At 34.6% G+C, this 12324-nt stretch overlaps 1 protein-coding gene across 1 annotated transcript; it reads left to right on the top strand.

Moving 5' to 3' along the window:
• The first annotated feature begins 3204 nt into the window (after positions 1 to 3204).
• Positions 3205 to 5658, top strand: LOC149194957 (uncharacterized). Its single transcript, XM_089405201.1, has one exon. It carries the CDS (start codon positions 3341 to 3343, stop codon positions 5534 to 5536), a length of 2196 nt encoding a protein of 731 aa, XP_089261327.1. The 5' UTR covers positions 3205 to 3340; the 3' UTR covers positions 5537 to 5658.
• Positions 5659 to 12324: the final 6666 nt, after the last annotated feature.

The following is a 12324-nucleotide window of genomic DNA, read 5'->3' as shown; positions in this document are numbered from 1 at the left end:
ATCTCAACGTAGTATTTTTTTGTGTGTGGCGTTATTGCTGTGGCTGATCTCAAAGTCTTATGATGCGGCTTATCCCCACAGGAACTTATCTCAGCGTTTTTTATCTTTATGTGGCTGTTTTGTGGCCGATTGTAATTCGCTGTTTCTTTATTTTGCTTCCTGGCTACAGTCTTCTTCAGATGGTGGGAGCTCGGTCTTTTTGGCCCTGTATCCCCAGTATTTTGACTATGGTTTTATATGCTGATCCTGAAAATCCTTCCGAGGTCATATGCTATGTTTTTTCAATATGTATATGTGGCTTTTTTATATATCTTATATAAATACAATAGAGCTTTTTCGTCCTGGAAAAATAAATTTTCCAGATAAATTGTGACAAGAATAAAAGTGATCCAACAGTGAAGTTATGAACTTGGCAGGTGTAATGTGACAAGAATAAAAGTGATCCAACGGTAAGGTTATGAACTTGGTAGGTGTAATGTGACAAGAATACAAATGATCAACGGCCGGTTATGAATTTGACAGCTGAAATGTGACGAGAATAAAAATGATCAAAAGGATTTCACGCTACCTTTATTAATCTTTCATAATTTTTTATAGATTTAGTAACTAGCATGGGTAACTCCGATCTCTTGTAAAGAATGTAGGTTGAATTGGTTATAAACTTGACAGGTGAAATGCGACATGAATACTTACGCGAGCTATAATAACCTTCCATAATTTTTTACAGATTTAGCAATTAAAATGCGTAACTCCGTACTCTTGTAGAGTATGTTCGTTGGATTGTCGTGAGCTTCTTGGTTAAGATGTGATGGGCAAAATAATCTTTCATAAATATTTATAGAAGTAGTAATTAATATGGGACACTCCGTGCTACTGTAAAGTATCGTGTACAGTATGTTGGTTGAATTGTCATGAGCTTCTTGGTTAAGATGTGATGGGCAAAATAATATTTCATAAATTTTTATAGTAGTAATTAATATGGGTCACTCCGTGCTATTGTAAAGTATGCTAGGTTGAATTGTGATAAGTTTATTCAGTGTCGGTTGCATTTTGATGAGTTGATTATATTGGATTATGTTGTTATTAGTGTGGTAACTTTTATATTTAATTTTGTTACTAATAATGTATAGATCTATCTTAAATCACGATTCAGTAAGAGTAGGGAGGATAAATGTTTTGGGTTGTAATGGTTAATCTTAAAAATTTGATCTCTAAAAGTTGCATTTGTCGAGAGACTTGATAATTGAATGCATAAATGAAATCAATTTCTTGAAGATTTAGTAAACACATGGAATAAAAAAATTTACACATGCAACTCCAACAAATATTTACTCTATTAAAAATTAAGCCTTAAGAATAAGGTCAAAATATAAAAGGATGATATCTAAATGCTATACAAATAAAAGTTAATTTTTCAATTACTTTATAATATAGACAACATCATCATCATCATCATCATTATTATTATTATTATATAAAATGTAAAATGGTTGACATTGAAATCATTGTGATATTTTATTTATGATTACATTACAATAAAGCTTTCTCCTTCTATTAATATATTTTTAAATATTTTTTCATTTTTTTTACTTTTAATTACTTTTTCTCGAAATATTTTATTGTTGTTCATATATATACATATACGTTTAAATGCATATTAAAATAAATTAATTAATATGAATACTAAAACGAGTTATTTATGTATGTTATTGAAATATAAAAATAAAATAATATCACTTTTATTTACTTTTTTAATTACTTAAAAAAATTAAAAGTTTAAATAGAGTTAACAAAATATGTATATTTTTTTTTTATTATAGTCAACAATATTTTTTAATTTAAAGAATATTTTATTTTTATTTTAAAAATGAGATGACAAATTGCCTTTATAATGGCAATAAATCTCTCACTAAAAATAGGAAAATTTTAATATTATAATTAATATATTTAAATATAAATTTTAGAAATTATAAATTGTTTTATTGATTCCTAAGGGGATAGGTTTGTTTATTTTGGAATAGAATTTTTAGATTTGTAATTTAATTATTAATAATAGTTAAGTGGATGGTAGGATTTAACCTCCACAAAATATTTTAGAATATTCATAGTAATACACATGAATTAAAGGTTGAGATTTATCTACAAATTAGTTGGATTTTTTTGGCTCTTTAATCAAATTGATTAATTAGAAAGATGTCATATGAAAAGTATCATATGAAGTGATCTATAATTTTTGGAGTAGGTGGTATTCATAAGCCATGGTATTGTAACAAATTTTAATTACAAATTAAAAAACTCCATGGTAAAGTCGAGGGTAAATCTCCATAGTTATGAATATCACTTCATGTTTTTTTAAATGTATATATGTTTAACTTATATATCATTTCTTTTAATAACAAGAATAATAATTTTATTATTTATTTAGTCTGGATTTTTTTCAAATTTAAAAACCTAAAACATATCATAAAATGTTTTGATATTTATAATAAATTAATGTCTCATACATTTCATTTAATTTATATAATTGCATTAAGATTTATGTCATGTCTTCATAAATTCGTTACTAATAATAATAAATATTTATTCAAATCCACATCTATAAATTATGTATAAATTCGTTACTAATAATAATAAATATTTATTCAAATCCACATCTATAAATTATGTAAAAAGCAATGTTGAAACATTAAACCATGGGAACCTTTAACATGGTGGATACACGGTTTTCAATGGGAACCTTTAACAGGGTGGATACACGATTTTCAATGGTGTATACATTATTATTATAATATTCATTACTTTGTACACATAATTTATTTTATGGAAATGGGTTCATCGCTGATGCGATGCATCTGGACTCCCAAGCGATGGCGGGAGCAGGTCTCCAAAGTCTTCCGTCTGCTCTCCAACCGTCGAACCCTACTCGAAAGCATCGCTCCATCAACGGCCCTCCGCGTCTTGGTTCATCCAACGACAGTGTGAAAACACCTATTGCGCCCGTCGTTTCAACTGTGAGGTAGTATGGCCAACCATGTTGCGCCCGTCGATTCAACTGTGAGGTAGTATGGCCAACCAAGTTGCGCCCGTCGATATGCCAACCATGTTGCGCCCGTCGATTCAACTGTGAGGTAGCATGGCCAACCATGTTGCGCCCGTCGATAAAATAATCTTTCATAAATTTTTATAGCAGTAGTAATTAACATCGGTCATTCCGTGCTGTTGTAAAGTATGCGAGGTTGAATTGTGATAAGTTTGGTCCGTCGCTACAACAAGATATTGATCTTCAACGTACTCTTGGTTTGGTTTGTTTCGAATTGTATTTTTCCCCCGTTTTCTTAGAATGGCGGATGTTACAGCAGAGGAAAACGATTTAGGAGAGAAGCCGTCTTCATTCAGCAGTATTTCAGAGGACATTCTGATGAATATATTCTCAAAGCTTGAAGAGGACCCCCGTCACTTGGCCAGTTTGGCCTGTGTTTGCCCGCTATTCAATTCCATAATACGAAGCATTTGCTGGAAACGCAGGTGCATGCGAGTCATCCCTGCGGTGGTGGCCGATCTCTTGCAGGCCAACGGGCGGGCAGATCGTCCCGCAGAGCCGCCCGGCGGGTGGTCAGCCCTTCAGAAACTGGCGGTTTGCTGCCCGGGCCTCTGTCATGCCGGTATTCTACTGGAAAATACCGATTTTGGCCTCGAGAGAGCCATCGGCCCCAGCCACCAGTACCCTGTCGAGACCAGGTTGCCTCCTCCCATTAGTAATATTTGCAGTGAAGGAACGAGTGAAAGCTATTCGGCCTACCCATGGACTATCTTTGATGATATCAACTTCCATGTTGAATACGAGGCAGAGCTAGGGTTTACTCCAAACCCTAAGGAAGAGGGGTTTTCAGGGATTGGAAATCGAGGTTTTGCAGGGAACCCAAATGGAAATATTGTACAGAACTCAAATAGGGCTCCAGAGAACCCAAGTGGAGGAGACGTGGGTAATGGAGTTGGAGAGAATCCAAGGGAGCAAATTGCAAAGAAGCCAAATATGGTTGCAGAGCACCCGATTGGCGAGATGGTTGAGGGGTTTCGCGGCAATCCATGTGCAGTTACGGGAAACTCAATTGGAGAGAAGGGGGATGGGTTTGGGGCCAATCCATGTGCTGTTACGGAGATCCCAATTGGAGAAATTGCAGCTAATGCTGAACCAAATAGAGAAATTGAAGATAACACTGACTCAATTGGAGATGCAGAGAACCCAAATGGAGTAAACGGGAATAGTGCAAATAAGCTGAATCAGGTTGTAGAAAATCCAGTTGGGGAGATGGGTAATGGAATTACACAGAACCAAAATGGACAAATTCCAGGCAAGCCCAATAGAGCTGCAGAGAACCCAATTTGGCTGACGGGTGAGAGCTGTAAAGGCAATTCGTGTGCAAGTAGAGGGCACCCAAATGGAGAAGTTGCAGTTAACGCTGACTTAAGTGGAGGTACAGTTAACTCAAATGGAGAAAATATAAATATTGCAAAAAGTCTAAATCGAGTTGCAGAGAATCGAATTGGAGAGATGGGTAATGGAGTTGCACAGGATCCAAATGGACAAATCCCAGATAAGCCTAATAGAGTTGCCGAGAATCCAACTGAGGATATGGGTGATAGCTGTAAAAGCAATCGGTGCGCAGTTCCAGAATGGCCTAGTGGAAAAATCATAGACAACGCTGCAGAGAGCCGAAATGGAGAAAACAGGAATTTTGCTAATACGCTGAATCAGGTTTCAGATAACGTGATTGTAGAGATGGGCAATGGGATTACTCAGTGCTCAAATGGACAAATTCCAGATAGGCCCAATGGAGCTACAGAGATTCCAACTGGGGAGATGGATGAGAGCTGCCAAGTCCATCCAAGGGCGGTGAGAGAATGCTTAAATGCAGAAATTACAGATGATGATTTTCCAATTGGAGAAACGGCAGGAGTTGTAGGAAATACGAGTGAGTTTTCTAAGTCCATTGATAGCCCCAGTGGAGCTGCGCATAAATCACTGGGGGTCACCTACAATTCAAGAGACCCAATTGAGGTCAAAAGAAAAGAGAACCCCTCGTATGACCAGGCTGGTGATCATCAATACTGTGATGCAAAAAAATGGAAGAAAGGGAACCTAGGTGATCCCCATCTGGCCAGTGATATCTGGAATCTCACCAGAGAACAAGGTAATAAACTTCTTGCAAGTAGGTTTCGTGGTGATAGTCTTTATATATGTGATTGGCCTGGTTGTTTACACTCCGAAGAGAAGAGAAACTATAGATTATTTAGGGGTATATTTAAGAATTTCAGGAATTCTTATGTCTGGAGAAACATCAAGGACATGAAAGCTGAGAAATCGTTGGTGAATTGTGCATTTTGTTCATCCACGGGGACTTGGGACATGCTTGCTGCCTTCTGTTTGAGAAGGTCTTTTGAATATCATGATGACGGTGAGCCCAGCGTTCGGGCATATGTTTGCGAGAATGGGCATGTGGCAGGGGCATGGACAGACAGGCCAATGTATAAATAATAATTAACAAGATGCATTATGCTGTGCACTTGCTCCATCTCTGGATTACAAGCAGCACGCTTGATGGGTTTTCCAGATGAGTTGGCACTATAGGTACACAACAGTTTGGTTCACAAGGATTAGTAGTTTAAAATCTAGGGGGAAGTGGAAGACAGGGGTCCTTTAGGCATCTTTGCGCTTCAGTGCCTCGGTCAGGATCACAATTCAGGTTAGATATAATAAATATTATGCATTATGTACGTGAGTGTATGGTTTAGTGGCGGGGCTGACGGCTTACTCTTCCCTGCTTAGTTTTGATCCGCTATTGTGATGCTGCTGTGCAGCTTTTTTGTAACATTGTGAGTGTATATTGATATACGGTGAATGATGCTGATTGATGTGATGGTTGTATATATGTAAGAAATTGCACACACTGATCTAATATAATACTTCTTCAAAAGACTAACCACCCCATTTAAAATATATATATATATATATTATGCATTATGTCTCCAATCAAAATTTGGGAAATAATTAACAGGAAATCTTATCCCTCTATCAACCTTTTTAGTCGTTGCAAGGAATTTGTCATTTTCTTCTGGATCTGCTCTTTTGTTGAAGTATCTCAATGCAGACATCGTTGAATGTTTTAACTAGAATCAGTTCTTCTGGCTCATATGAAGCCTAGATTTGTAGTCTGTGGGGTGGAAGCTGGGTTTAAACAGCTGCCTCATCATTTATTACGTTTTTGCTTATAAAGTGATATGAACTGAATTGATTTTAGTCTTGCAATTTTTACACCGCTGGAAAACACTCATGGAGGAAGATGATTTGGTCATTCATGAATGGGAATTACAAAATTTAAAAGCCAGTGTCACTCTTTCGTTGGAAAAGCATCTTTGTTTATCTGATTACTGGAATTGTGATAAGTTGATTGATCGTCGGTTGCATTTTGATGAGTTGATTATATTGGATTATTTTGTTATTAATTTGGTAATTTTATATTTAATTTTGTTATAGATTTATCTTAAATCAGGATTTAGCAAGAATGGAGAGGATAAATTTTTTGGGTTGTAAATTTTTTTTGTTAATCCTAAAAAATTGAACTTTAAAAATTGCATTTATTTAGAGATTTGATAATTGAATGCATAAATGAAATCAATTCCTTGAAAATTCGGTGAACACATGGAATAAAATAATTTACACATGCAATTCTAACAAATATTTATTCTATTAAAAATTAAACTTTAAGAATAGGGTCAAAATGTAAAAGAATGATATTTAAATGCTATACAAATAAAAGTTAATTTTTCAATTACTTTATATTATAGACAACATTATTATTATTGTTAATATTATTATTATTATAATATAAAATGTAAATGGTTGACATTGAACTCATTGTGATATTTTATTTATGATTACATTGCAATAAAACTTTATTTTTCTATTAATATATTTTTAAATATTTTTTCAATTTTTTTACTTCTAATTATTTTTTAAAAAATATTTTATTGTTTTATGAATATTAAAATGATTTATTTATGTATGTCATTGAAATATGAAAATAATATAATATCACTTTTATTTATTTTTTTATTTACTTGAAAAAAATAAAAGTTTAAATAGAGTTAACAAAATATGTATATTATTTTTTATTATAGTAAAAAATATCTTTCCTCTATGTTGGTATTGATTTGTTTAGAATATTTTTTTTCAACACAATAACATCTTATTTGTCTTGTTTGTTTCATAATTATGTCTTATATTTTATTATTTATTCCTATATGTTCAATTATGACTTGTATTTTTTTTTATTTATGCATATATGTTGTAATTATGTATTGTATGTTCAATTGATTAGGTAAGTACGAGGTCAAATATTTGAATGTATATGTCGAGCCTCTTATTAATGAGTTAGTAGAGATATGGAATGATGTCACTATGTAGGATATCTCTAGACTAGTAGATGCACAGAGGGAATTTGAATTTCTTGTAATGCTTGTATGGACAATTCATTATGCCCCACGGCTAACACATTTTTGAGGTATGTTATAACGTTACCTTGCACATTAATAGTGCTTAATTTTATGAAGCTCATTTCATGTATGTTTTTAAAATAGTCCCTTCATTGTACATACTTAAAGTAATTCATATAAAAATTATTCCATCTATTGCAAGTCTTCAAACAAATGGTAAATTGTCTTCTCTAGTTTGTGGCCCTAAGATGAAATCTCATCATTCAAAAAGATTAGGAAATTTTCGGCATTACTGTGTTGCCATTGATGTCAACAAGGTCATGGTCATGGTCATGGTCATGGTCATGGTCATACTTTTCATACACGTGTGATGGATGTTGACTTGGTGGTCATATTGGTTGGCATGATGTATTGATAGTGAGATGGTTTTGTTGACATTGATGTCAACTCTTTAGGTCATGCACTAATGTCAATCTCATGATGATGCAAATTTATGAACCACGGTGTTTATCACTATGTGTTCGCATTGATGGAGCTTGATGGTCGCATGATGGTCTTGGAGGAGTTGGAATGTGTTGGAATGTGCATTGATGGACATGTAATGATGGCTTATTGATGTTGCTATAGGTAGAGGAGGCCGCTACAGGTGATGATCATGTCTACATATGATAGAGATGGTTCATGGCACACTAGTTGAGTTGTCATTTAGGTATTCATCTAGGTCTTCATGCTTATGCTTCATGGAGATGATTTATTGTAGTTTGATGACTCCATGATGATGATGATAATGTTGTAGAGGTGACACAAAGGATTGTAGGTTTGTTCAAATGTGTTGCATCTTGTTCAGAGGTCTGATGGAGAACGGAGGACTTGTTGACACACTTGCAAACCTTGTTTGTTGGCCTTTCTAAATTAGCTTGGAAGTGACACTTGGGAGGTTTGTTTTATCTACTTCCAAAGTTGTTAGAGGCCATGTCAGAGGTCTAGAGGATAGTACAAATACTAGAGAAGGCTGATGCAATAGGTGGGAGAGGTCCTAGACTAAAGGATTGATGATTTCCCTAATCCTTAGCCATGGTAACATGTACAGATGCCTATGGGAGCTATTGGAAGGCTTTAGTCACATGGAATCCATCCCATGGAAGTGGTTATATCCCCAATAGATTTCATAAAGTGTCAAGGGTGCAATTCAGTTTTTTCACAACATTTCCTCTACTTTCCTCGCGTTGTTCGGAAGGAAATTACATTGGAAATTCCCAGAGGCTTCCAGAATTGGTTGAAAAAGACAAGAATGGTTTAAAAAGGTCCTCTCATTATGTGAATGAATTTAGTTCACTATTAGTGACCTTAGTGGATTGATTTGGTCCAATTTGTGCTCCCTTGATCCAAGCCCCAAGTTCAATTTCTCCCTACATGTTTTATATTCTTGCATTGTGAGATTTGTAGCTATTGATGGAGTTAGAGTGTGAGTGTATCTATAGAGAGAAGGTATAATAGTGAGATTATGCTTTAGATCTTGAGTAGAGCCTGTATGTTTCAGTCCATGAGTGTTTATGATTGAATAATATCAAGATATGAAGCATGCTACATAGTAGATCAGATTTGATGTTGCTGGAGTAGAGATCATTTGGAGAGTTTGGTATGCTGCTAGAGTATATGTTGGTGATCCTCTAAAACTCGTTTTGTAGGAGTTTCTAATGCATTTAGCACATATCAATGTGTCTTATGATGTTATTTGTATTATGCATCATTTTACTGTTGTGAGGGTTTGATAGTATTCATATTTGTGTCGCTAGAGTTTTCTATTGGGGAGCACATGTTTTGTGCATTACCTTTATTTTGATTGATGATGAGATCTTGTTTCCAAGAGAATGAACACAAAGCTTATTCCTAGTTAAGAATAGTGTCTTGGGATCCAGTTTGAAAATAGATGAAAGGAGGTCCACATGGTGGTGAGGAGCAATGACTTCATGGATGTCGAGCAGTGATATTGAAGCTTTAGGGAAAGGAAGAATTTTCTCAATCCAATGATGGTTGGATAGTCCAATGGTAGTTGGGGTAGGATCGATTGATCATGGTGGCCTTCAGTGGATTGTGGTTCGTAGCGATCCATCAAGAACAAATTATTTTGAGTTGATCAGTAGTATCGAGTCTCCTAGATAATGGGAGTTGGCATTGTGTATAGAAGTCTGAGTCTCCATGCTGGTGGGAGTTAGCAAGCTATGTAAAAGACCAATTGCTTGACTAATAGAAATTCAGAGTAGAGCAGTAAAAACAAGGGTGGTTTTTCTCACAAAAGGGTTTGCACCAGAAATCTTGTATCTCTTGTGTGGATGTGATTTTGATGTGTTGATTATTATTTATGTTTCTCACATGGTTTATGATTTAACTTCTTATTTGTTATATGCATGGATAATGTAATGATTTTTTGGTGCATGTATGAGTGATTCAGTAAGTAAATTTAATAAATGGAAAAAATCATATATATATATATCACACTACTGATTCACCCCCCGTCCTCTTAGTAGTGCTCAACAACAAGGAGGTGTTTGGTGAGTATAGGAACTTTATAAAAATAATAGCTATCAAAGTACCAAAAAATAGATTTTCAATGGGAAAGAAGAGACAAGAATAAGACCACAGAGAATGAAACCTCGTGCATGGAAGTTGCAATATAATAGAGTCTCTCAAGGTATGGATCAAATTTTCTATGTATGAGTATACATGATATTTTTGGATTACTTTATATTTTTATGGAATTTTCTTCACTATAATAATTGACAGGTTATATTGTTGTTATAATATTTTTAACTATGATTCACCTTCTAGGTCATCAATGTTGGAAACTAGGACAATACTAAGAGGGCGGGTGAATCAATATTGTAGGAATTTTTACCAAGTGAAAACTTTCCTTTACTTTGTGCAAGAATACTGGGACACCATTAAATTCTTAAGAAATTAAATTAAATAAGAATGACATGAATCAATATCAACAATATCAATGGAACACACAAAGAACAAGTAAATTTTCAAAACTTCTCTTCAATTCATTCATAGGGAAAGCTACAACTTCTTGTTACAATTTTCTAGCTACAACCAGTAGGAAGCTATAACTCCCTGATTTATTAGCTACAACTAAATGGAGCTACAACCCCAAATATTTACTAGAAACCACTAGAAGGAGCACCAACCCCTAATATGCAAGCTACAACTTGCTAGACACTCAATGGTTCATCTTTCATCCATTTTCACACTAGATCCATGAATGCCTTATCTTCCTTCAAAAATAATTTTACTTCAATCACCACTCAAAATCCATCTATAACAACACCACCATACCAATACCTTGTTGCTCTAGAATATATTTCTAAAAGACATTGTCTCTCAATTCTGCTTGTTCAGACCTACTTCCAAATTTTTCCTTTTCCTAATTTTGGCTTCTTGCTATTTTCTTGCATTTTTTCATGAATTACTATTTTTGTCTTTGTCCTATTCATGTTAGTCCTCTAATAATAATGTTAATGTTTTCTTAAGGTCCTCTTCCAGTCCCAACCTTTTCTATCAGTTTTTTTGTTGAATTTAGTCAATTCTAGCCTTTTGCAGAGTTAACTGCGGTTTGCTAAAGTTGGTGACCTTCTAAATTTGGCCAAACTGCCAAAGATTCCTATTTATAAGTACTTATACCAAAATTGTCACTAAAATTGTTGTTGACCCATCCATGCCACTATCAAGCTTAACCCTGTTAAAATAGCTACCAACTCATCCTTCATTGACAGACCTCAAGTTTCTTCAACATGCCACTACCACTAAAAATAGTTGCGCTACCAAATTCAACTTCCCGAGGCCTTTTCTTTTTATAACGTAAAAAAATTGAAAAAATATGAAAAATTAAGCTTTATCCCCTTTTCCTTAAGTGTTTAAGGTTTTCTTCATGTGACCAGCGGCTAGGTGCTTAGGTGTTAAGCCCTTCAGGGTCCTATCAGGGGCCTATTTCCTTGTGTAAAAGGTTCTTCGTTCCATTGGTTCTTCTTGTAACGTAAAGAAAACAAATGCCAATTTAACACTTGAATTCCATGATCCACACACTTTTTCAAATTTCATTTATAAAAAAATTACGAGATTTTGGATTTCCAATGTGTGGCCCCACCTTACTACACTGCCACTATGATATGTGCTCTCTAGGGAAAATTTTAACGATGGAACTTGTCTTAGAGTTTAGAAACCTTGGAGAATCTTACTTGCCCCTAATATGAAATCTATAAAATGTTTGGAAATATTTTTGTAAAATTGTTGAAATTTCTAATGATTTTATATTTGTCTCTATAAAGTATTGGAAATTTTTAAGGTAAAATAATTTTACACAATAAAATTTGGGTGAATCATTTTTAAAAAAGTAGAAATTAGTTAATCCTTTTTTTTAAACATTGAAAATTAACCCACTTGCGAATATTATCCCCTCAAATTTTCCCTGGTGCTCTCCTAGGTTCCCTGGTGCCCATTGCCTTTAACTAACAAAACCTTATGACATTTTGACCTTCGGTTTATCCCGTTACTAGGGTGATGTCATGTTGATGTCATCCATGCCACCCGTTGACAAGTGATAGCTCCACGTATCCACCATAAATGGGCCTTTTGGGTACCTAAAAACACAAAAAATGCTTGCAACGTGTCCACCTCATAATAGGTGGTTGTTGGCATTACCTATGCCCAATAATATGCCACCAACTGTCTTGTCAGAGCAGAGAGAAAAGGTCCCTCGATCCTTGGTTTTGTAGGAAATTTTCCATTATAAATGGTTCTATGCATCCATAACTTGTTGTAAACTCCAAT

This window comes from Pinus tabuliformis, chromosome 2_2 (assembly GCF_031772625.1).
Source record: "Pinus tabuliformis cultivar Carrire ecotype Pingquan chromosome 2_2, CPIR1, whole genome shotgun sequence".
Taxonomy (NCBI): Eukaryota; Viridiplantae; Streptophyta; class Pinopsida; order Pinales; family Pinaceae; genus Pinus; species Pinus tabuliformis.
The sequence above is the reverse complement of the archived record's forward strand: the minus strand, read 5'-3'. Positions and strand labels throughout refer to the sequence as shown.

Excerpts from the sequence above, each read along its gene's own strand:
- LOC149194957 (XM_089405201.1), top strand. The coding sequence starts at position 3,341 with ATGGCGGATGTTACAGCAGAGGAAAACGATTTAGGAGAGAAGCCGTCT.